The sequence below is a fragment of the Sander lucioperca genome, chromosome 9, assembly GCF_008315115.2.
Source record: "Sander lucioperca isolate FBNREF2018 chromosome 9, SLUC_FBN_1.2, whole genome shotgun sequence".
Lineage (NCBI taxonomy): Eukaryota > Metazoa > Chordata > Actinopteri > Perciformes > Percidae > Sander > Sander lucioperca.
In genome coordinates this window covers 21,261,080-21,287,887 of record NC_050181.1, presented here as the reverse complement: position 1 = coordinate 21,287,887, position 26,808 = coordinate 21,261,080, and the positions used below count along the sequence as shown (strand labels likewise).

General features: G+C 42.4%; 1 protein-coding gene across 1 annotated transcript; it reads left to right on the top strand.

Moving 5' to 3' along the window:
* Positions 1–26,808, top strand: LOC116052744. Its single transcript, XM_031303557.2, has 7 exons — positions 1–113; positions 2,086–2,124; positions 2,653–2,765; positions 7,552–8,895; positions 22,594–24,427; positions 25,155–25,701; positions 26,032–26,808. The coding sequence occupies exons 3-7, from the start codon at positions 2,666–2,668 to the stop codon at positions 26,806–26,808; spliced, it is 4,602 nt and encodes a 1,533-aa protein (XP_031159417.2). The 5' UTR covers positions 1–113; positions 2,086–2,124; positions 2,653–2,665.

The window sequence follows — 26,808 nt, the reverse complement described above, 5'->3', positions numbered from 1 at the left end:
AGATACTGCAGTGCTGCAGTGGAGACAAGTCTCTGTGTTTCTCTCTGAAGAAAAAGTCCACAGGATCCATCAGGTTTTTGTCAACAAAACAGCAGAATCTGCACCAACAGCTGGTGAGTGTCTGCCCATATTTAGTCTAACCAGATATTATTATATATTATATATATATTATTTGTTTTAAGTGTACATAAAATGTAAATAATTTAATTTTTTATTAGGACATGTTCATGTTGGATCTAAAAAACTGAGGTATCAGTCTTATAGTCCTAAATCTGTGAAGTTTTGATGGATTAGTTCAGGAGGTTACACTAACTTAAAATACTGCCTTTCTGACATTAACCTGACAAGGAGCAGCAATAGCTCAGACTGTTGCAGCTGTAATCAGTCCAACAAAGTGCTGCCGTGAGGGACTGAATACTGAGAGATGCATTAACACACTGTGATGCACTCAAGATTGTATTGCAATTATTTATTCCTCCATACGTAAAATACAACTAGCACTGCAGTTACCAAATGGAAAGTTACTTTGTGAGTCGAAATAAGTGCGTTAGTACGGCTCTCAACAGAAAGTGTTCGAAAGTGCACAATATAATAATTAATAAATAATATAAATGAGACCATAAACAACATGCAGTATGTGGCTCCTACACAGTATAATATATAATAAAAATAACAGAGTAAAAAATTTCCCCAATAGGGATTAATAAAGTATACAATAATAATATTAATGACGAGATGTGCGGACTAAGGCCTTTCAGTTCGTTCAGCCTCACCAAAGGCTCCGAATGATGAAATGACTCAGCAGCTCCTCTCTGTGAGGAAACGCCCTGTTGTATTTAAGCTAAGTGGAGAGTCCATTAGCAGCAGAATCAGACAATACTATTTTCCTGCAGTAACGGAGACTGCATTTTCAGGACTGCATTTCCAGGACCCTAGTATTTTGTTTTAAAGGTTTCTTCAACCCAAATACTACTTTTGTCCAGATTCTTAGTTTGAAAGGTTTATTTCTGGACAGAAATATTATATCAGAATCAGATTTATAGGCCAAGTATACTTGCATACACAAGGAATTTGACTTAACTCTCTATACATAGACAAATAGACATGTAGTAGTAAACATTCAGTGGACAAATAGTAATATAGATACATACTGTACAATAGAGACAACAATATACATATAGGCACATATCAACATAATATACAAAAATACAAATATACAAATAAGACATAATATCAAGACAAGTACACATGGAGTGGGATGTAAAGTGCAAAAAGTAATAGTGCAAAGTAGTGTGCAAAATGCATATTGGAATGATAAGTATGTAATGTGTAGAGAAGTGGGTGAGTGGCCAAAGTGGGGATGACCCCACTTATCCTCAGTTCAGTAGAGTGATGGCAGCGGGGAGGAAGCTGTTCTTATGTCTGGTTGTTTTTGTGCGCATGGATCTGTAGCGCCTGCCAGAGGGGAGGATGTTAAAGAGACATATATAATGTTACATCCATGGTAGAAATCCATGGATGTATTAAGAGAACATGCAGTCACCCACTTCAGTAGTTTGCGCAGTTGCAGAAAGCTAGGGTCCTAGGATTGCGGCCCTAAAAGTGCAGCCTCTGGTACTGCAGCTGCATGCTACTCCAAGCAGCAGCACCAGTTTTAGTAGAAGGTGGTGTTTGAGACAGTGTGTTGTAGCGGCCACCAGAGGGAAGCATTGTACAGGTTTTAATCCTGAGAGCAGCTGTCAATGGACAACAAATATAAGTAGAAAAACATATGGTATATATTTTGTAAAGACAAGTTATGTGAAAATAGATATATGTACACATAAAACAACTTTTGTTGATGAAAATCTAAACAAAGGTGGCAGTGTGGTTAGTAGTGTGAAGTACAGTATGTTCAGTTAAATTATTTGGTAAAAATATTGCACAATGCCCAATTGCATAATACCATATCAAATATAAAATAACATATATACATATATATATATATATGATATGTTTTAAAAACATGGAAACATAACAAAAATAGGATTTTGTAATTTCTGTTACGTTTGTTTCTAACCTGTCTGATCGTCTGTTTCTCTACAGTGATGTCAACCTTGTTCCCAGAGCTCAGATATTAACTAGGTGAGTACAAAGATAATATGACTGATACAAATTATGGACAAAACTAACAAAATAAAATGCAAGTTATAATAAATTAGAATGATCCTTGAGGTAGTCTGCAGACTACAGGTATCCATCCATCATCATCTGCTTATCTGGGATTGTTGAAGTTCAACATTGAATTGAATATAAAAGGCACCACTAAAATAAGAATGATGGTTAAATTGATGCAGTTTTCTACTGATATTTCCTTTAACTAACAAAAACTCTCTGATTGTTTTTTTCTGATATTTCGCAGTCATTCACGATGTGTTTATTGCGCCAGTTGATATCGTGATGATGACAAAAAAATTACATATTTTGCAGCCCTAGTCTATTTGTGGTCGTTTTCATGACTCATCCTATTGTATAAATTGCCCACTTCTTACTTTGGAATAATGTTTATGTATGTTGCACCAAATTAAAGTCAAATTGTGAGTGTGGTTTAACATATCACAAATATTTCAGTCAGAGAAGTGAACTAACAAGCTGTTGTCCAATTTTGTCCAGTCCAGGCTGAGCAATGGACTCTGGAGCCAGCAGGACGATGGAGGTGGCGGCGCTCGGCCGGCCTTTTGGCCTCGGGATGTTGTACGACTGCCGCCAAGACTCACTCATCCAAGGTAAGGATTCTAAACGCTTCACAACCAAACTTTCAGTGTAGTGATATTCAATAACATTTTTTAACAAAGATCTTTTGATCAGTTTAGCTCGTTTATTATGGCGATCCAGATTATTTTAATGTGATCACTTACTGCACCAGGAGGTATTTTACTTTTTACGTAATTGGGATAATATATCTTTATTTCAGGCTCACAATAGGTCCATAGCATGAAATACACAACAAAAACATAAAATACGGGGCGGCCAGTGGCGACATGATCGAGTAAGTCCCTTGCTCCCACTCTCCTCATCTCTTATCTTCTTTACAGTCCAGCCAAGGCGCTGCAACTAACCACTTATATTTAACTATATTCGGCAACACCTCGCCACGACGAGAGAATGGCCAGCAAGTCAAAGAAAGAGGACCAGAAGAGGGGTGACTCCCTACCGAGCTAGCTATGCTAGCCGACCAAGTCTTTCCATGCCGAATTCAACACAGTGTTTTCCAAACTCAATGCAAGGCTAGATAATTTCTAGACTACTTTATTGGATCATCAACAGCGTCTCTCATCGCTGGAGACATTTGCTAACACCAGTCAAGACATGAAAACCGTGGAGGCCGAGCTAGCTGCGGTATCTGAGGCGAACGCTAGGCTACAAGCTAAACTCATCAATCTGGAAAAGAGATCCCGTAGAAATAACATAAGGATAGTGGGCCTCCCCGAGAACATTGAGGGCGCTCAGCCGACGGCTTTTTTTCTCTCGGCTCCTAGTTGAGGTTCTCGGCAAACAAACACTGGACTCAGCCCCGGAACTGGACTGAGCACACCGCACCCTAGCTACGAAACCAGGCCCTGGCGGAAAGCCCAGGGCTGTCGTGATGCGATTCCACATATTTCAGATCCAGGAGTTGGATGTGCATGAGGCTTGAAGGCTTCGGGGCAAGCTGAACTAGAAGGGTTCCCCAATTCACATATTTGAGGATTACTCTCCCGAAGTGGTCGAACAACGTTCCGCATACCAAGATGTGATGAGAAAACTCTACAACCTGGGCCTCAGGCCGGCTCTGCACTACCCAGCCAAGCTCTTCATTAAGACCGGAGAGGGGCTGAAACACCGCCTTGCTTTCCCTAAGGCTGCCCAGGATTTCATCTCTTCTCAGCGCCGACGCAGCTCGGGACCCACGGAGGATTGAACTCGCCTGGCGACATAGCGGCTAAGCTAAAGCTGCCCAAATAGCTGGTTACTGCTAGCCTCACTCCCTCACTAGGGGCTAATGTAACTTGATGGCTCTCGACTGCCGGCCACTCTGCATCCAACTTGCTAATGCAGGCTAATCCCCCGCTTCGCTGTGTGCTGAACTGGTAAGACTGCCCCAGGATTCATAGCTATAAGGCTACCTCAAACATTTCCTTGCTAATGTTACCACAAGCTTTTCTTATGGCTGTTTGTGTATTACATTCCGCACTTTAAAGACTCTACTAGGCCTGGCTGGTGTGGCTAGCATTCAACAGGTACATTTGAATGGACTCTTTGCCTGGCCTGGACAGATTCGCTGTGGACCTCACATAGCCGAGGCTGTGATGTAGCAACATTTTTCAGCTGTTTCTGTTTGCTTAGAGTTTAACTGTGCCCCTCCTGTTCAAAGCTGTTGTACCAACGCAAGTACCCTTTTTGTTAACCTGTTCTGCTGTTTTTGGGAGTTGGGGACACTGGGAAGCCATGTGGATGTGTAGATGGCACGCCGCTGTGCAATGGACACTCAAGTTACAGGTAGTTATCGGGGTTTTCAGGTCAGAGGACTCTGTATGTGTGTGTGTGGTTGTGTCATTTGTGTCTCTTGTGTTGTTTGTGTCTCCTCCTTTTTTTCTGTCCCTCCCCCTCTCCCCCCTCAGTCCAAACTAATGACACGTTGTCACCTTTGTTCTCACTTCGGAGAGGCACCAGACAGGGCTGCCCTCTGTCCCCGCTCCTGTTCGCCATCGCGATCGAACCTCTGGCCATTTGGCTTCACTCGGAGGAAGGTTTCGAGGGCATCACACGATCTGGCACAACTCATAAAGTCTCACTGTATGCGGACGACCTGCTCCTGTACATCTCTAAACCAGCTATCTCACTTCCTGTAATTGTAAACATTCTGGAACGGTTTGGTGCATATTCCGGCTACAAGCTCAACTACCAGAAAAGCGAGCTCCTAGCGATAAACTCTCTGGCTAAGCAGTTTCCATGCTCGTTATCGTCATTTAAGTGGGCAGAGGACGGATTTCGCTACCTGGGTTTTTTTATTAAAACGGCCGTATCAGACGGGCTTTAAGAGAATATGTACTAGACAGGAGGATTTTAAAGTGGCTGTTAAAATCCTCTTTTCTTCCCTTCTGAATAGAGACTGCACATTTACCATGTTGCGGGGAGCCCTCAAAACATTTGAGGAAGTCAGACCTATTTGCTTGGATTCTATTCTCCCCATTATATTTCAATATTCGGAACAGAATGTTAAGTTTGTCAGGAAACTGAAGCATAACCTTGACTGCTCAGGAGGTAAAACTTTTCTCAAGGACTATAGACTCATTGCAGCTTACAGCAGGAACCAAAATCTTCAGGACCTCTTGGTCAGATCCAAATTGAGACTTTTAAATCCACCCAAGACTAAAAAAATGGATAGTTTTTTTAGAAACTACAGGACGGTTCAAAACCAAACTACCAAGGAAGTTTTCAAAACACAGGGGAGGCTTGGATGTTCAAACCAAAAATTGCATTTACTTAATCAGATGTCACAAGTGCTCATTGCAATATGTAGGCGAGACCGGTAACAGCCTATTAACTTACTCAACACAGATATAATATTACTAACCGGAAAAACATAACCAATCCATTGGTTAAGCATTTTGTGCAACACAATTGGAACAATTTGAGAGCAACAATTCTGGAGGCTAATTCCAATTGGACAGTCAAACTCAGACGGAGAAATGAACGTATTTGAACGTACTTTTTTTCACTTTCCCTTTTCCTTTTTTTACCCTCCCCTCCCCTCCTTCTCCCTCCCCTCCTCTCCCCACTCCTAAACCCAACCCATGTCTCTCCCCTCCTCCCCTCTTCCCCTAAACTCAACCCCTCCCTCGCCTCTCCTAAACTTAACCCATTTTCTTTCCCTTACCCCTAACCCCACCCCTGACCTCTTACCCTAACCTTAGTTCACCTTGGCCCTGACCTCTGACCTCCAAGATTGACTCTCATACATGTTATTACAACAATAAGTACTTTTGTACCAGGAGGGGGGGCCTCAATGAGGGGCGGTGGTGTCTTGGAGATCTGGCTTCCATCAGTAGTTTGCGCATTCAAAACCTCACCGCCTTCAGCGACGAAATTTTCTTTATTTATCCCTAACCCTAACCCCCTAACCCTAACCCCCCTAACCCTAACCCCCCTAACCCTTTATCAGCCATTTTTGGCATTACCCCTGATGCTGGCCTCCCTGTTCCGCTGAGGCGGGCCCTGGCATTTACAACTCTGCTAGCTCGGAGACTGATCCTGCTCAACTGGAAGCCCCTACACATGACCATTGCATTAAAGAGGTGCTCGACAATTTGAAGCTGGAGAAACTTAGATCTTCTTTGAAAGGCTCTATTCTCTACCCTTTCCTAGAACTCGTTGATTCCCTCAGCTTATCCCCTGATTTGGAGAACTGAGCTCCTTTTTTTGGTTGGGTGTCCTTATTGGTGTGTGTTATGTCAGTGTGTGTTGTTTGTCCCCATTTTGGACCTGTGTTGGGTTGGTGGGGATTTGAGGGGAAGTGTCGTTCCGGTTCTTCTGTGATGTGTTTATCTTATTCGTTATGTTATGTCACTTCCCAATTGTTAATGGCTGAAATCTAAATAAAAGAAGTTGGGAAAATGTAATAATCCATGCCGTACTGTGAGCAAACCCTCAATAATTGCTGGAGCCAAGCACTATAAGGACTTTGAATGACCAGGTCATCAGCATACATTAAATGATTTACAACAGTGTCTCCAATACAACGTCTTAAACTCAATTGTACAATTCAATTGTCTCGAGAGATCATCCATATAACCATCCATTGTTTACATGAAAAGGGGTTGACAGTGCATTGCCCTATTTAACCTGCATTGTCTGATTGGCATACCAAAAAACTAATTATATACCTTGGGACACCTCTACATAATAATTTTATATATCATTTTTCATGATTAATTCTGTCGAAGGACTTGGATGCATCAATAAAACACATAAGTACAGGGGAATTTTGGCTTCTATATTTTGCAACAATTTCCTTTAAAGCATAAATACACATATCAGTGCTATGTTTTCTTTTTAATTCAAATTGGTTATCAGTGGTGAGAACAAACCTTTCTGAACTTGTAAGCAATATTCTTTCCAGCACTTTGGAAAGAATTCTTGCAAGGGCAAAAGGGCTGTAGTTATCCATGCTATTTAACTTAGCAGCCTTAGCCTTGATACTACAGATGCAATACAATCAGGTGGGACACCATGAACTAAAAGACCAGTAAAACACATGGACAGCAGAAGGCAGAGCCTATAACTGTCATTCTTTAGATGTTCTGCAGTGACGCAGTCTATACTGCAAGGCTTGTTATCCTCCAGCATCGTCATAATTTCCCTGAGGGGATCAATAAAGTATTCTGATTCATCATTATAGCATCATACACATCATTAGGATTACTGACACTGTTTGATTACTGTTTGTATCTGTCTTTTAGGACGTAACAACACCTTCTCCTGTCTGGTGGTTCTGAAAGCTGAACTTAATTTTTGTTTTTTCTTTTGCAGGAATGACATTGTGGGACTTTGATGACCTGAAAGATCATATTAAAGAAAGACCGCAGAACTATAATGATTTTGAGATAGTGGCCTCTGAATCAATTGCAGATAAAACTTCAGCACTAAATATTGAAGCATCACTTAAGGCAAGTTTTTTTAGTGGACTGGTAGAGGTTGGAGGATCGGCCAAATATCTGAATGACACTAAGACTTCCAAAAATCAGGCCAGAGTAACTCTGAAGTACAAAGCTACCACAAAGGTCAAGGAACTGTCGATGGATCATCTTGGAAGAGACCATGTGAAGCATCCATATGTCTTTGATAAAGGATTAGCAACACATGTAGTCACAGCTATTCTTTATGGGGCACAAGCCTTCTTTGTCTTTGACCGCGATGTGTCCGAAAACGAAAATCATCAAGACATTCACGGCATGTTGAAGGTGATAATCAAGAAGATACCCAGCATTACAATAGAGGGTGAAGGTTCCCTGAAAATGGAAGACAAACACAAAGAACATGTTGACACATTCTCCTGCAGATTCTTTGGAGACTTTTCCCTGCAGAAATCTCCTACAACCTTTCAGGATGCAGTTGAAGTCTACCAAAGTCTCCCAAAATTGTTGGGAGCCAACGGAGAAAACGTCGTACCAATGAAGGTCTGGCTTTTGCCATTGACAATTATAGATTCTTCTGCTGCTAAACTTGTCCATCAGATAAGTGCAAGGTTAGTTCAAGAATCACAGAGAGTCCTGGAGGACTTCAGTGAGCTGGAAATAAGGTACAATGATGCACTGAGAACCACCATTGCACAGCAGTTCCCACAGATTGGCGACAAGATTAAACAAGTTAAAGAAATGTGCTTTGAGTTCAAGCTGGGCTTCCAACAAACCTTGGCAAACAAGCTTCCATCAATCCGAGGAGGAGGCGAAGAGGAGGATGGGCTCGCAGAGATCCTGAAGAAGAGACATTCTTCTCCTTTCAACAGCAAAAACCTGAATGAGTGGATGGACTGTAAAGAGAGAGAAATTGACACATTGATGTCTTTCACCAACATGATGAAAAACACCAAGATCGTTCCATCTCAAACAGACCTGTACACAGAAAGTTTCAGTGCAGACCATGCTGTGTGTTTTGTCTTCAACTCATTGGGACGTGATGAACCGTACCTCTCAGCTTTATCAAACTACTTAAAACAAACACCAGACAACCCTCAGGATGCACATACTCAAGATGTAGAGAAGGATCAATGGTACGCCTCAAGAGAAGTAGCAGAAGTGATGCATAAGGCAAAGCTCTTCAGTGACTTTGCAGAGGCCAACAAGGAGAACAAGAAGATTAAGTTCCTGACAGTGGGTTCAACAAATGCCTGAAACAGTGACAGTAAGTGATATTAACCACAACAGTGTGACTCTGAAGGTTTCTCCACCCAGATTTGGAGCAGAGGACATCACCTCCTACTCTGTTGAGTACTGTGTCAGTGGAGAGGATGGATGGAAACAGAAGACAGCATCAAAAGCTGAAGAAGTTACAGTGAGCGATCTGAGTCCTAACACAGAGTATATGTTCAGATGCAGAGCTTTGACCTCAGTAGGTGTTGGGCCAGCCAATGAAGTCAGTGGTTCCATTAAAACTTTACCTTGTAGCCCTCCTGGAAAACCTCGAGTTGAACCAAACTCAAGAGAGATATCAGTTAGCTGGGAGAAACCTGCTGAGCTTGGACAAGATGTCCACATTTTGAGCTACATCGTGGAGTACGCCAAAACAGACAACGTGATGAAAGAGGAAGACCTCCAATGGAACGAAATGATGGTAGGAACTGAAAAGGCGATCATATCAGAGCTTCAGTCAGAGACAGAATATGTTGTCAGGGTCAGATGTGATTGGGGTGAAGCTGGCAGAAGCAAAGAAAGCATCGCTGTTAACGTCCGCACAACAAAGTTTACACTAACAGAATCCCTCAGAAGTACAAGCGAAAGGATGAATTCTGATTCACCATCAGTTTACAAACTGACTCTGACAGAAGAAGATATGAACATCAGTGGATGCCGAAGATTCAGTTTTGGCAAAGAAAGCACAAGGAAGAATCGCACTATAATGCTTTTTGGGGTGACCAGATCAGGAAAGTCCACTCTGATCAATGCAATGATCAACTACATAGTTGGTGTAGAGGGGAAAGACAATTTCAGATTCAAATTACTTGATGAGGATCAGTCCAGATCACAAGCTGAAAGTCAGACCTCTGAAGTCACTGTGTACAAAATCAACCACCAAGATGGTTTTAAAATCAACTACTCACTGACCATTGTTGACACTCCAGGCTTTGGAGATACAGGAGGCATAGAAAGAGACGAGGAGATCATTGAACATCTGCGTAATCTCTTCTCTGCTGAGTGTTTCAGTGAAATTGATGCTGTGTGTTTTGTAGCTCAATCTGCTTTAGCACAACTCACACCATCACAGAAATGTTTGTTTGACTATCTGCTCTCAATCTTTGGCAAAGATGTGGCAGAAAACATCCGGGTTCTGGTGACATCTGCAGACAGCCAGCAACCACCAGTTCTAAAGGCAATCAATGCTTCAGGTGTCCCATGTCCTAAAACAAAAGACGGGCTGCCAGTTCACTTCAAATTCAATAATTCAGTGTTGTTTGCAAACAAATCATCTGCAGCAGACAGCATGAGTGAGCATGATAATGATGATGGAGGATTTGATCAGATGTGTTGGAACATGGGAACAAAAGGCATGAAGAGGTTCTTTGTTGCTTTAAATGTCATAGACACCAAAAGCTTGACAATGACGAAAAACATCCTCAGAGAAAGAAAGCAGCTTGAGAAGTCATATGGTAGGACGGTCTGAAATGTTTTGCACGGTCTTTCGCTGTACGTTTTGTTGGTAAATGTGAGATGTTTGAGTTACACACGTCTCGTCTTACAAGGAAATGAATTTGGTGACGTATGTGTGACGTCAACCTGTTCTCACTCCCGCTTGGTGCCCAAGGCACGTGGGACTGCTGGGATTGGTTGAAGTCACGGAAAACTCCGGTCATTGGTCAAATTTGCGAGTCGCACCAAAGTCGCGGTGATTGTTGAATTTGCGTGAATTAGCGCGATCGTGGCATCGCGAAATCCTGGAGGGACTGTGTAATGTCCGATTGATCCCAAAGTGTGGGAATTTACAACAAGAGAGTGGACGTATTCCTATCATGCTGTCGGCCCCAAACTGGAAGTAATCACACATCTGAGGGTGAAGAAGAAGCAGTGAGATACACAGACGGCAACAAAAATGTCTAACTGAAGAGACAATGACATTTAGGAAATCGTTAGACAAGTTCAGGACGCGTCCAGAGACTCTTTGTTTGCCACTAAATTAGGAACCGGCTTGGAGAACGTGGTGTAGTCCACGTCATGTCCTGCCTCCTGCACGCTCTACCCCGGCTCTACCACCCCTCGCCTAAACCAAGCCGAGTATATTCAGTAAGTGAGAACGCGTCTGACACGGACAATCTACTGTTGGGTGCAACATGTTAGAAAGAGACACACCGGACTTGGTCCGCACCTGATTCTTTGGACTCCTGATTCTGATAACCCCTTTCCTGCCAGGTCCACCACCTGCTCCTTGGCTGGTTAGGTTTGCATTCTCTGTTTGCCAACCTGGTTCTGATCTTTTGATTGTTAATGGGATTAAAGATTTTGGACTTGCTCTTAATGTGCTGTCTCGAGTTGAGCTTTTGGGTGACTGGAAACATTACAAACTGGCATGGTTTGTGTATGGCCCACGAAAGGCAACCCTGTGTGGTACGATGACAACACACAGGGTCAAATATACCTTGAACTCTGGCTCATTTTTGATTTGGGGGGTGAAGAAAGTAAGGAAGTAGGAACAAGTATTATAAGGTTAAAGAAGAGAGAGAGCGAAAGAAGATTGTTAAGGTCATTTTCGTCCATACTATCATTATTTTATCTGCTGTTTTGTTCTCCTTGTATATTTTTGTCTGGTGTTTTATCTTTGCTCTCTTTACTTGACTGTATTTGATTTTATTTCTTTGACTGGAGCCCTTTGTGGCTGGTGTCTGTGAAAGGTGCTATATGAATACACTTTGCTTACTATAACGGGCATGTGCCTGTATACTGAGAGGTGGAGCAACACTGAAAGGGAAGAGCTTCTACGTCACATTTCCCATTTAATCAGATGAAAGTGAAAGATAGTCTCAGATACTCCAGTGCTGCAGTGGAGACAAGTCTCTGTGTTTCTCTCTGAAGAAAAAGTCCACAGGATCCATCAGGTTTTGTCAACAAAACAGCAGAATCTGCGCCAACAGCTGGTGAGTATCTGCCCAAATTTAGTCTAACCAGATTATGACTTTTTTTTAAGTGCACATAAAATGTTATTAGGACAACATGTTCATGTTAGATCTAAAAAACTGAGGTATCAGTCTTATAGTCCTAAATCTGTGAAGTTTTGATAGATTGCTTCAGGATGTTACACTAACTTAAAATGGGAAATTGAGGATGATTAACTGAAATCTAACAGAAAATTACTGCCATTGTGACATTAACCTGACAAGGAGCAGCAGTAGCTCAGACTGTTGCAGCTGTAAGCAGTCCACCAAAGTGCTGCCGTGAGGGACTGAATACTGAGAGATGCATTAACACATTGTGACGCACTCAAGAATGAAAATGACTCAGCAGCTCCTCTCTGTGAGGAAACACCCTGTTGTATTTAAGCTAAGTGGAGAGTCCACTAGCAGCAGAATCAGACAATACTATTTTCCTGCAGTAATAGAGACTGCATTTTCAGGAACACATTTCCAGGACCCTAATATTTTGTTTTAAAGGTTGATTCCACCCAGAATTGTTTTTTCTGTCAGAGTACTTATAGTTTTAAAGGTTTCTTCAACCCAAATACTACTTTTGTCCAGATTCTTAGTTTGAAAGGTTTATTAATGGACAGAAATATTATACATATATAATGTTACATCCATGGTAGAAATGCATGGATGGGTTTTGGCCTGCCTCTAGCTCACCCAGTAAGAGCGTTCGCCCCATGTTGGCTGAGTCCTGCAGCGGCGCGTGTTTGAATCCGACCTGTTGCCCTTTGCTGCGTGTTGTCCCCCATCTATCTCCCCTTTTCATGTCTATCCATTGTCACTATATAAATAAAGGGAAAAGCCCCAAAAAATAATCTTTAAAAAATAAATAAATGCATGGATGTATTAAGAGAACATGTGGTCACCCACTTCAGTAGTTTGCGCAGTTTCAAAAAGCTAGGGTCCTAGGGTGCGGTCCTAAAAGTGGAACCTCCGGTACTGCAGCTGCATGCTACTCCAAGCAGCAGCACCAGTTGTAGTAGAAGGTGGTGTTTGAGACAGTGTGTTGTAGCAGCCACCAGAGGGAAGCATTGTACAGGTTTTAATCCTGAGAGCAGCTGTCACTGGACAACAAAAATAACATAAAAAAATATAGTATATATTTTGTAAAGACAAGTTGTGTGAAAATAGATATATGTACACATAAAACAACTTTTGTTGATGAAAATCTAAACAAAGGTTGCAGTGTGGTTAGTAGTGTGAAGTATGTTCAGTTAAATGATTTGGTATAAACCTTATTCTCTTTGTGTTTTAACCATGAAAATAAAATGAGAGTAGAAGGGACATTTGAACATTGAACTTTCTCGTGGTTATTTGACGAGTTCAAAAGAAAATGGCGCTCAGCACTGTGCATTGACCTTAGAAACAGAATGAGTTAGCCCCCTACAACGGTTACTGTTCTTTTAAATGGCAAGTCAACTTTATTTATATAACACTGCTTTACAGAAACAAAGGAGACAAAGGAGATGAGTTTTGAAAAACATGGAAACAACAACAAAATTAGGATTTTGTAATTTCTGTTACGTTTGTTTCTAACCTGTCTGATCGTCTGTTTCTCTACAGTGATGTCAACCTTGTTCCCAGATCTCAGATATTAACTAGGTGAGTACAAAGTTAATATGACTGATACAAATGATGGACAAATTATGACTAACAAATTAAAATGCAAGTTATAATAAATTAGAATGATCCTTGAGGTAGTCTGCAGACTAAAGGCCTTAATATTTTTTAAAGCAAGTGTTCGGATCAACTTAACAAACTTTTTTAAATGTCTGAAATGAACTAAAGAGAAAAGTAATTATGGCATAGTAGGAGATTTAGCATATTTAGATGGTTAATTTATTCATTATAATAAATTAATATTTAATTTATAGAATGCCTTTACTCTTATTTTGGCTATCAACAATAATTTGTTTAATATTCAAAAGAGAATAAGATCGGGGCACCACTCCCTAGGAGAGAAGGTGATAGACATGCCTTAATTCAGTCTCATTTACAACAACATTGCATGCACCATGAGCTCACAAGGTGCAATTGAATGCAACATTAAGTCCTGTATGTGTTGTTTCTCTGGCAGTGTCCATGGTGTCTCAAAGTGCATCTAGTCTACTCTGTGTCTTTAGCTGCAGACTGTGACAGTGACGGAATCCTTTCCTGGGAAAAGCCGCCACACGTTAGACCGTTTAGCTTTCAGCATTTTAACCGTGTTTAACTCAGCTACTAGCTAACGTTAGGCTTAACGTTGCCTGCTGCCAAGTGTATTGTTCACTAGCATGCAGTGATGCTTCTGTTGCCTGTAAGGTCCATTTCGGAGCACCAGAGTGCAGCAACACGTTCTCACTCCCATCTTGTAAAATATGGACGCTTGGTCAGGTGCCTTCGTCGTTGTTATTGATGCTAAAAGTCTCCTTTAGCGCTTTAAGTAAACGCACTTGGTCGGGACTATTACCGTCCCTTTAGCGCTATAAGTAAACGCGCTTGGTCGGAACTATTGCCGTCCCTTTAGCCCTTTAAGTAAACGCGCTTGGTTGGAACTATTGCCGTCCCTTTAGCCCTTTAAGTAAACGTGCTTGGTCGGGACTATTGCCGTCCCCTTAGCGCTATAAGTAAACGCGTTTGGTCGGAACTATTGCCGTCCCTTTAGCGCTATAAGTAAACGCGCTTGGTCGGGACTATTGCCGTCCCTTTAGCCCTTTAAGTAAATGCGCTTGGTCGGAACTATTGCCATCCCTTTAGCGCTATAAGTAAACGCGCTTGGTCGGGTCTATTGCCGTCCCTTTGACACAGTTATGTTAAGGAAAAGGTCGTGGGTGGGCTTACGGTTCGTGACACGCGGGAACTATGGGACGGTTGGTTTAAGGAAAGGGTCGTGGGTGGGCGTACGGTTCTGTGACACGTGGGAGGAAAGAAAAAAATGACAATAGCAAGATTGACAAGCGGAACGCGAACCCAGCTCTCCTGGGTGAAAGTCCTGTGTTTGACCCATTCACCCCCCCAACCAACCTCCTTACGCGGAAATTCACCGTTACATACTACTCGCTAAATCCTATCTAACTGCTGCTCTCCCCGGTGCGTTACACAAACACGCTGAAAGACGGCTTTTTCGTTGCATCAGGCGCTGACAGCCACTGTCCAAACGTCCTTATTTTACGAGTTCGGAATGAGAACAGGTTGAGTGCAGCGCAGGCATTTAATTGGCACCGAAATGAGGCACAGAAATCTACGTACCAACCCTGATACGTATTAACAGCCCGGTACCCCATATTCCTGCAAGACCTCTCACAAGACGACCCAAGGGACTTAATTGTAAGCCTTCTCCAAGTCCACAAAGCACATGAGACTGTATTGGCAAATTTCCAACCCCCTCAAGTAGCGAAGAGCAGGTCCACTGTACCACGGCCAGGACGGAGTCTGCATTGTTCCTCCTGAATCCGAGGTTAGACAATCGGTTGGAGCCTCCTTTCCAGCACCTTGGCATAGGCTTTTATTTTTTTGCAGAATCTCCAGATGTCTATATTCTTCTGGAATGTAAGAGGCTGTAGCAGATCTCAGAGTGTTGAGGGTTAAAGATGTCATAAAGAGGTAGTCTTTCATTGTCAGACCTTTCTCCACAACACTGGGAAGGGAAGGTCTGGCCAGTCCACACAGCATTCCTGGATAGGAGAGAAACATGCTCTGACATGCTCTTTATTGGCATTCCTTTAAATTCAATTCAATTCAATTCAATTTTATTTATAGTATCAAATCATAACAAGAGTTATCTCGAGACACTTTACAGATAGAGTAGGTCTAGACCAAACTCTGTACTTTACGAAGCCCCAAATATTACAGTGGTTGCCTCAAGAGCAAGCATTAGCAGTAGCTATTGCGACAGTGGCAAGGAAAAACTCCCTTTTTTGTTAGGAAGAAACCTCGGACAGACCCAGACTCTTGGTAGGCGGTGTCTGACGGCACCAGTTGGGGGAGTGGTGAATGGTGGCAATAATAGTCATAATAAAGATAGTGAAACAGTGATCACAATGGTAGTCATAGTAGTTCATGTCATAGTAGGGCACAGCAGGGCGTTACGGGGTGTAGTGTGGCACAGCAGCCTGGGTGGACGCGGTTGGACGCGGCAGGACGCAGTCGGACACTGCGGGGAAACGCAGAGCGTAGCAGGGTGTAGTAAGTCCATAGCGTCAGCTGCACCCAGGACCCCGGTGTAGGTGCCACCCAATTCCAAGGCGATGTTCTGGGTGAAGAAGAAGCAAAGGGACTCCGGGGAGAAAACTCCCCAGAGCTAGGTTAGTAACAGGCATTTCTGGGACTAAGATGCACACAAAAGGAGACAAGTGAAAAGAGAGAAGAGGGAGCGGCTCATTGTGTCCTTGGAAGGAGCTTCCCACAGCAGTCTAGAGTTATAATAGCATAACTAAGAGAGGCAGGCTAAAGAGAGGGGCCCTGGATCGGGCTCGTACTCTCCCCTGCCGGAACGGGCTTGTACTTCCTGCCTCCCTCTACTCTACTCTACTATGCTGCAACTCCTCATTCCCTAACTATAAGCTTTATCAAAGATGATGGTTTTCAGTTTATTCTTAAATGTGGCGACGGTGTCAGCCCCCCGAACCCAAGTTGGGAGCTGGTTCCACAGGAGAGGAGCCTGGTAGCTGAAGGCTCTGGCTCCCATTCTACTTTTAGAGACTCTAGGAACCACAAGTAGCTCTGAGTTCTGGGAGCGCAGTGCTCTAGTGGGACAATAAGGTACTAAGAGCTCTTCTATGTATGATGGTGCTTGACCATTTAGTGCTTTGTAGGTCAGGAGAAGGATTTTAAATTCAATCCTGGATTTTACAGGAAGCCAATGCAGAGAAGCTGATACAGGAGAAATATGATCTCTTTTGTTAGTTCTTGTCAGAACACGTGCTGCAGAATTCTGGATCAGCTGGAGGGTCTTGAGGGACTTATTTGAGCAGCCTGATAGTAAAGAATTACAGTAGTCCAGCCGGGAAGTTACGAATGCATGGACTAGTTTTTCAGCATCGTTTTGAGACAGGATGTTCCTGAATTTGGCAATGTTACGAAGATGGAAAAAGGCTGTTCTTGAGGTTTGTTTTAAGTGGGCGTTAAAGGATAGATCCTGGTCAAAAATGATTCCTAGATTTCTGACAGTAGTGCTGGAGGCCAGGGCAATACCATCTAGGGTAGCTATATATTTAGATAATGAAGTTCGGTGGTGCTTGGGTCCCAGCACAATAACTTCCGTTTTGTTTGAGTTTAACATCAGAAAATTGTGGGTCATCCAGGATTTTATATCTTTAATGCACGCTTGAAGTTTAGCTAACTGACCGCTTTCGTCTGGCTTGATTGACAGATATAATTGGGTGTCGTCTGCGTAACAGTGAAAGTTAATTGAGTGTTTCCTAATAATATTGCCTAGAGGAAGCATATATAAAGAGAATAGAATTGGTCCAAGCACTGAGCCTTGAGGAACGCCATGGCTAACTTTCGCGTATTTGGATGGTTTATCGTTAATATTAACAAATTGGGATCGCTCAGAAAAATAGGACTTAAACCAGCTTAGTGCGATTCCTTTAATGCCAACTAAATGTTCCAGTCTCTGTAAGAGGATGGTATGGTCAATAGTGTCGAATGCAGCACTAAGATCTAATAAGACAAGTATGGAGACAAGTCCTTTGTCAGCAGCAGTTAGAAGGTCGTTAGTGATTTTCACCAGTGCCGTCTCTGTGCTATGATGCTTTCTAAATCCTGACTGAAAGTCTTCAAATAGACTATTTCTATGCAGAAAGTCACACAATTGATTAGCGACTACCTTCTCAAGGATTTTGGAGAGAAACGGGAGGTTAGATATAGGTCTATAGTTGGCTAAGACCTCAGGGTCGAGGGTGGGTTTTTTCAGAATAGGTTTTATCACAGCTACTTTAAAAGACTGCGGTACGTGACCCGTTAATAAGGACATATTGATCGTATCTAGTAATGTGGTATTGACCACGGGTAGTGCTTCTTTAAGTAGCCTCGTTGGAATGGGGTCTAAGAGACAGGTAGTTGGCTTAGCTGAAGAGACCCTTAACATTAATTGTTGGAGGTCTAAAGGATAAAAGCCGTCTAAATAAGTATCAGGTCTTATCGTTCTCTCTAGCCCTCCTGCGCCCAATGGTGAGCCGTTAGAAGCTGTGGGCAGAAGGTGATGAATTTTTTCTCTAATTGTTATAATTTTATCATTAAAAAAGGTCATGAAGTCATCACTGCTCAGAGCTATAGGAATAGATGGCTCAACAGAGCTGTGACTATCTGTCAGCCTGGCTACAGTGCTGAAAAGAAACCTTGGGTTGTTCTTATTTTCTTCTATTAGTGTTGAGTAATAGTCTGATCTGGCATTTCTGAGGGCCCTCCTATAATTTTTTAGACTATCTTGCCAATCCACACGAGATTCTTCCAGTTTGGTGGAACGCCATTTACTTTCAAGTTTTCGTGAGATTTGTTTTAATTTGCGAGTTTGGGAGTTATACCAAGGTGCTAGTTTCCTTTCCTTTATCATCTTCTTTTTGATAGGAGCAACCAAGTCTAAAGTAGTCCGTAGGCAGGCCGTAGCAGCGTCTACAAAGTTATCAAGTTGGGAGGGACTAGAGTTAACATAACAGTCCTCTGTTATATTAAGGCATGACATTGAGTTAAGTGCTTTTGGAATATCTTCCTTAAATTTAGCTATAGCGCTGTCAGATAAGCATCTAGTGTAGAAACTTTTATTTAATTTCGTATAGTGAATAGATAAAAAATGGTCTGATAATAAAGGATTCTGCGGAAATACTATTAAATCGTCAATTTTGATGCCATATTCTAGCACAAGGTCGAGGGTGTGGTTAAAACAGTGCGTGGCCTTATGCACCCTCTGACTGAAACCAATAGAATCTAGCAGTGAATTGAAAGCAGTACTAAGGCTATTGCTGTCAACGTCCACATGGATATTAAAATCACCTACAATAAGTACTTTGTCTGATTGAAGGACTACGCATGATAAAAACTCTGAGAATTCAGATAAAAACTCAGAATATGGACCTGGTGCTCGGTAAACAACAACAAATATAATAGGCTGTACTGTTTTCCATGTTGGGTGTTGAAGATTAAGAACAAGGCTTTCAAACGAGTTATAATTTAGTTTAGGTTTAGGATTAATTAACAGGCTCGAGTCAAATATGGCTGCAACTCCCCCTCCTCGGCCTGAGCCTCGTGGAATTTGGGTATTATTATGACTGGGAGGAGTGGCTTCGTATAAACTAACATATTCGTCCAGCCAGGTTTCGGTGAGGCAGAATAAATCAATGTGGTTATCTGATATCAATTCGTTTACCAATAATGCTTTCGATGACAGAGATCTAATATTTAATAGTCCACATTTGATTTTCCTATTCTGTTCTATCGTTGCAGTGGTTGTTTTAATTCCAATTAGGTTGTTTAGTATAGCACCTCTTTTGTTAGCGTTTGGTTTAAACGGTCTCAGTCGGGGGACAGACACGGTGGTTATGGGATTATGAATGGGTGATTGCTCTGAAGGGAGCACAGAGGGGCGTGTAGCACTGTATCTCTGATTATTGACTTTGGGAGAGTGTGTCTGGTCAGTGTGCTTGTGGGAGTGTTTACGGGATGTAAACAGTCAATCAGAGGTCTGGGTATGCAGGGCGTGGTGCAAATTTCCACGTAGCATCTGGCTTCCGCGTGTATTGGGATGAATCCCATCCCTGCTGAACAGGGAGCCACGTTCCATTAAACCAATCACAATCGTCTTGGGCAGCGCTGGGTGCAGCAATGGTGTCTCAAATGGTGTCAAAATAGCCCTGGGAACAAACTTGTTTTGGTGGAACATGTGCACGTAGGGAGGCGAGTTCTGGAATTAAAATAGCTGTCGAGTTTGTGATGAGAATTTTATCCAAGAAAAAGAAATATAATTTGATTGGCTATCGTCCATATAGACTAATATAGAGGACTTTCACTGTCATTATGAAGTCTTTAACAGACTTCTCAGTGTCCAGGTTCTGGATGAGTTCAGGAACTCACCAAAAGGCTATTCACTGTACAGAGAAATGACAGATCAATACAAAATCTTGTGGGCTGATAGCGATAATGATTTCTTTGTATCTGTAGTCTCTTCATGGTCATTTTAAATATATATTTTGGTGTATTGCATATAAATGTAATGAATTATTATAATTATTATTATTTTGTGGGTTTTTTTGAAGACAGTTTGCATCAATTTTGATTCCTTTATACATCTGTTTATGGTCATTTTCATGAAACATCCTATTGTATAAATTGCCAACTTCTTGCTTTTAATTAATGTTTGTGTCTATTGCACCAATTAAACTCAAAATGTCAGGGTGGTTTAACATATTACCAAATATTTCAGTCAGACAGGTGAACTAACAAGCTGTTATTCATTTTTTTCCAGTCCAGGCTGAGCAATGGACTCTGGAGCCAGCAGGACGATGGAGATGGCGGCGCTCGGCCGACCTTTTGGCCTCGGGATGTTGTACGACTGCCGCCAAGACTCAATCGTCCCTGGTAAGGATTCTTAACGCTTCACAACCAAACTTTCATTGTAGTCATATTCAACAACGTTTTATCTCAGATCTTTTGATCAGTTTAGCTCGATTAAATTAATGTGATCACTCACTGCTGCACCGGGAGGTATTTTACTTTTCTGGAATTGGGATAAAAAGAGGAGGGTTTCCTGTCTGAATATCGTGACACAATGTCCTGGATATTCTGGAGAACTCACAGATCTTTCTGTGAACAGTTATAAACTTCTTTCTACCAAAGAAGTAACACCAAATAAGCTTGTATCCAAATGTACCACAGCCACGCCAGGTGAGCCCAGCAAATTTGGCATGCCCCCAACACACTTGCCTGCGATCTGCACCGCACTGCCGCGTTCAAGAACACAAATGATAAAAGATAAAAACGGATCCCCCTCTTTTCCCTACAAAGCATAAAGGGCTCTCTTTATTATCAGAATCAGAAAGGGATTTATTGCCAAGTAAGTAACATGGTATTTGCCTTCGTGGTCAGTGCATACATAAACATAAATATAATAAACATTAGTATGAATAAACAATAAATACAGGAACCAATATGTACAGCATAGCTGTTATCATACATGCTCTTAGAGGACTGAAAAATTCTAAATTTGAGTTTTTTTAACAATTTAATCAGGAAGAATAATGAGGAGGGTGCTAAAATTTTCTAAATAAATTCAGTTTGTATCTGTCTTTTAGGACGTAACAACACCTTTTCCTGTCTGGCTGGTTTTGAAAGTTTAACTTAATTTTTGTTTTTTTCTTTTGCAGGAATGACATTGTGGGACCGTGCTGACCTGATTAATCATATTGGAGAAAGACCGCAGAACTATAATGATTTTGAGATAGTTGCATCTGAATCAATTGCAGATAAATCTTCAGCACTAAATGTTGAAGCATCACTTAAGGCAAGTTTTTTAAGTGGACTGGTAGAGGTTGGAGGATCGGCCAAATACCTGAATGACAGTAAGACTTCCAAAAATCAAGCCAGAGTAACACTGAACTACAAAGCTACCACAAAGGTCAAAGAACTGTCGATGGATCATCTTGGAAGAGACAATGTGAAGCATCCATATGTCTTTGATAAAGGATTAGCAACACATGTAGTCACAGCTATTCTTTATGGGGCACAAGCCTTCTTTGTCTTTGACCGTGAGGTGTCCGAAAACGAAGATCATCAAGACATTCAGGGCAACTTGAAGGTGATGATCAAGAAGATTCCCAGCTATGCCATAGAGGGTGAAGGTTCCCTGAAAATGGAAGACAAGGACAGAGAAAAGGTTGACAAATTCTCCTGCAAATTCTTTGGAGACTTTTCAATTCAGAAATCTCCTACATCCTTTCAGGATGCTGTAGAAGTCTACCAAAGCCTGCCAAAATTGTTGGGAGCCAACGGAGAAAACGCCGTACCAATGAAGGTCTGGCTGTTGCCATTGACAAGTTTAGATTCTTCTGCTGCTAAACTTGTCCGTCAGATAAGTATAAGATTAGTTCAAGAATCACAGAGTGTCCTAGAGGACTTCACTGAGCTAGAATTGAGGTGCAATGATGCACTGAAGACCACCATTGCACAGCAGTTCCCACAGATTGGCAAAAAGATTAAAAGTTTTAAAAAACTGTCCTCTGAGTTCAAGCTGGGCTTCCAACAAACCTTGGCAAAGAAACTTCCGTCAATCCGAGGAGGAGGAGAAGAGGAGGCTGGGCTCGCAGAGATCCTGAAGAAGAGACATTCTTCTCCTTTCAACAGCAAAAACCTGAACGAGTGGATGGACTGTAAAAAGAGAGAAATTGACACATTGATGTCTTTCACCAACATGATGAAAAACACCAAGATCATTCCATCTCAAACAGACCTGTACACAGAAAGTTTCAGTGCAGACCATGCTGTGTGTTTTGTCTTCACCTCATTGGGACGTGATGAACCGTACCGCTCAGCTTTATCAAACTACTTAAATCAAACAACAGACGACCCTCAGGATGCACATACTCATGATGTAGAGAAGGAACAATGGTACGCCTCAAGAGAAGTAGTACAAGAAATGAGGCATAAAGCAAAGCTCTTCAGTGACTTTGCAGAGGCCAACAAGGAGAACAAGAACATTAAGTTCCTGACAGCGGGTTCAACAAATGAGACACAGAAAGGTTCAAGCATCTACCTTTATAAAGAAGGCTTTTCTGTCAATGAGAACTTTGAGCCGCCTTCAAAGCCTGAAACAGTGACAATAAGTGATATTAACCTCAACAGTGTGACTCTGAAGGTTTCTCCACCCAGATTTGGAGCAGAGGACATCACCTCCTACTCTGTTGAGTACTGTGTCAGTGGAGAGGATGAATGGAAACAGAAGAAAGCATCAAAAGCTGAAGAAGTCACAGTGAGCAATCTGAGTCCTAACACAGAGTATATGTTCAGATGCAGAGCAGTGACCTCAGTAGGTGTTGGGCCAGCCAAATTTAGTGGTTCCACTAAAACGTTACCTTGCAGCCCTCCTGGAAAACCTCGAGTTGAAGCAAACTCAAGAGAGATATCAGTTAGCTGGGAGAAACCTGCTGAGCTTGGACAAGATGTCCACATTTTGAGCTACATCGTGGAGTACGCCAAAACAGACAACGGGATGAAAGAGGAAGAACTCCAATGGAACGAAATGATGGCAGGAGCTGAAAAGGCGATCATATCAGAGCTTCAGTCAGACACAGAATATGTTGTCAGGGTCAAATGTGATTGTGGTGAAGCTGGCAGAAGCAAAGAAAGCATCACTGTTAACGTCCGCACAACAAAGCTAACAGAATCCCTCAGAAGTACAAGCAAAAGGATGAATTCTGAATCACCATCAGTTTACAAACTGACTCTGACAGAAGAAGATATGAACATCAGTGGATGCCGAAGATTCAGTTTTGGCAACGAAAGCACAAGGCAGAATCACACTATAATGCTTTTCGGGGTGACCAGATCAGGAAAGTCCACTCTGATCAATGCAATGATCAACTACATAGTTGGTGTAAAGTGGAAGGACAACTTCAGATTCAAATTACTTGATGAGGATCAGTTCAGATCACAAGCTGAAAGTCAGACCTCTGAAGTCACTGTGTACAAAATCAACCACCAGGATGGTTTTAAAATCAACTACTCACTGACCATTGTTGACACTCCAGGCTTTGGAGATACAGGAGACATAGAAAGAGACGAGGAGATCATTGAACATCTGCGCAATCTCTTCTCTGCTGAGTGTTTCAGTGAAATTGATGCTGTGTGTTTCGTAGCTCAAGCTACTTTAACACAACTCACACCATCACAGAAATGTTTGTTTGATTATCTGCTCTCAATCTTTGGCAAAGATGTGGCAGAAAATATCCGGGTTCTGGTGACATCTGCAGACGGCCAGCAACCACCAGTTCTAAAGGCAATCACTGCTTCAGGTGTCCCATGTCCTAAAACAAAAGACGGGCTACCAGTTCACTTCAAATTTAATAATTCAATGTTGTTTGCAGACAACAAATCATCTGCAGCAGACAGCATGAGTGAGCATGATGATGATGATGGAGGATTTGATCAGATGTTTTGGAACATGGGAACAAAAGGCATGCAGAGGTTCTTTGTTGCTTTAAATGTCATAGACACCAAAAGCTTGACAATGACGAAAGACATCCTCAGAGAAAGAAAGCAGCTTGAGAAGTCACATGAAGATTTGCAGAAGCAGGTTAAAAGTGGGCTAGCCAAGCTTGAGGAGATCAGAGGGACAATTGGAATACTTAGAAAACATAAGGCAGAGAGCAGCAGAAATGAAAACTTTGTGTTTGAATTCACTGTAAGGAAGCCTGTTAAAGTATTTATTTCTGGATCTTACAAGTACAGGTGGGAGTATTGGGAGGTAAAGGAAAAAATAACAATAATAGAGCTGAAAAAGAAGTACCAAAAAGCCACAAAGACACCTGTTAAGGTATTGATTGACGAACTGTGGGATGAATGTACACGTGTTAAGGCTGAGGTGTACACACTGATAGAGAGATCCACTGAGTGTTTAAACAAACTTAAAGCGAAAACACTAAAGCCAGATCCTCTCTCCACTGCAGCGTACATTGACATGCTTATCGAGGAAGAGAAATCTGAAGCCAAGCCACCCCAGGCAACGAGTTGAGTACCTGATATTCATACAAAGTCCTTGAGAGACATACAAAGACAACATCAAGGATTTATTTCATGCCTCTGGAAGTTGTTTCAATTATAAAATCCAGACCATAACAAGACCGAAACAGATTACCACCAAGACAAAGAGGAGATCTATTCTGAGACAGATAATAAAAACAGGACAGAGAGTCTTAATACTAAGAGATTGAAACTTGAATTACTTTTACCAAGAAAAGTTCAATCATAAATGTGTCTGATATGAAGAACCAAGTTTCTTTTACACAAATGTAGTGCTGCAGCAGTAATTTGCATGTGCTTTTTACCAAGAAGAGAAACACAGATTAACATGTGTGATGATAAATATTTAATAAGAAGACCAAAACAGATTACCACCAAGACAAAGCGGAGATCCTTTCTAACACACATTTTAAAGAACAAACAGGACAGTCTTGATACTGAGAGACTGAGACTTTAATGACGTTGACCAATGTTGTAAATGTGCCCAAGATAAAAACTTTTTTTTGCACAAACAAACTAAAATTGGCCGCTTCAATAGGGACAACAAAGAGGTGGCCATCAAGTCTGTGGTCTCTGCAGATCACCAGCCCCTCACACTCTCCACCACCGACGTGTGTGTGGCACTGAGCAGGATTAATGCATGCAAGGCTGCTGGTCCTGATGGTATCCCCAGACGCGTACTCTGGGCCTGTGCTGTGCAGCTGACTGAGGTTTGGACTGACATATTTAATCTGTCACTAGCCCAGGCAGCTGTCCCCGCGTGCTTTAAAACCACCTCCATCGTGCCAGTGCCAAAACACTCCACTGCAACAAGTCTTAATGACTTCCGTCCAGTTGCACTCACCCCCATCATAATGAAGTGCTTCAAGAGGCTGGTCCTGGCCCATCTCAAGACCTGCTTAGCTGTTAGCTGGGAGAAACCTGCTGGGCTTGGACAAGATGTCCACATTTTGAGCTACATCGTGGAGTACGCCAAAACAGACAACGGGATGAAAGAGGAAGATCTCCAATGGAACGAAATGATGGCAGGAGCTGAAAAGGCGATCATATCAGAGCTTCAGTCAGAGACAGAATATGTTGTCAGGGTCAGATGTGATTGTGGTGATGTGAAGACCTGCTTACCACCTCCCCTTCCAATTCGCCTACCGTCAGGAGCACAGAGGATGCCATCTCTACGGCACTTCACTTTGCCTTGTCCCACCTTGACAATAGCAACACTTATGTGAGAATGCTGTTCATTGACTTTATTTAAGCATTCAACACCATCATCCCCTCCAAACTGATCACCAAACTCAGTGAACTGGGCATCAATACCATCCCTCTGGATTCTGGACTTCCTAACCAACAGACCTCAGTCTGTTAGGTTAGATAATCACACCTCCTCAACCAACACCCTGAACACTGGCTTACCACAGGGATGTGTGCTGAGCCCTCTCCTTTACTTCCCTTTCACCTACGATTGCACACCTGTTCATGGCTCCAACACCATTGTCAAGTTTGCAGACGACACTACGGTGATTGGTCTCATCAGCAACAACGATGAGACGGCCTACAGGGAGGAGGTCCAGCACCTATCCTTGTGGTGCACTTACAACAACCTGGCTCTCAACACCAAGAAGACCAAAGAGCTCATTGTGGACTTCAAGAAGTCTAAAGCTGGCACACACACCCCAATTCTCATCAACGGGACTGAGGTGGAGCGTGTCACCAGCTTCAGGTTTCTGGGTGTCCACATCTCTGAGGACCTCTCTTGGACCCTCAACACCTCTACCCTGATCAAGAAGGCTCACCAGTGTCTCTTCTTTCTGAGGAGACTCAAGAAGGTCCACCTGTCTCCTCAGATCCTGGTGAACTTCTACCGTTGCACCATCGAGAGCATCCTCACCAACTGTGTCACAGTTTGGTATGGCAACTGCTCTGCCCTTGACCGGAAAGCACTGCAGAGGGTGGTGAAAACTGCCCAACGCATCAACGGTTCCTCACTCCCCTCCATCGAGACCATCCAGGGCAAGCGATGCTTGTGTAAGGCGCGTAGCATCATCAAAGACTGTTCTCACCCCAACCACAGCCTGTTCACCCCACTCCCATCAAGGAGGCGTCTCAGGTCTCTCCACACCCGGACCAGCAGGTTCAGAGGAAGCTTCTTTCCTGCAGCTGTCACCCTACTGAACTCTTGCTCTGCATCCCGGTGA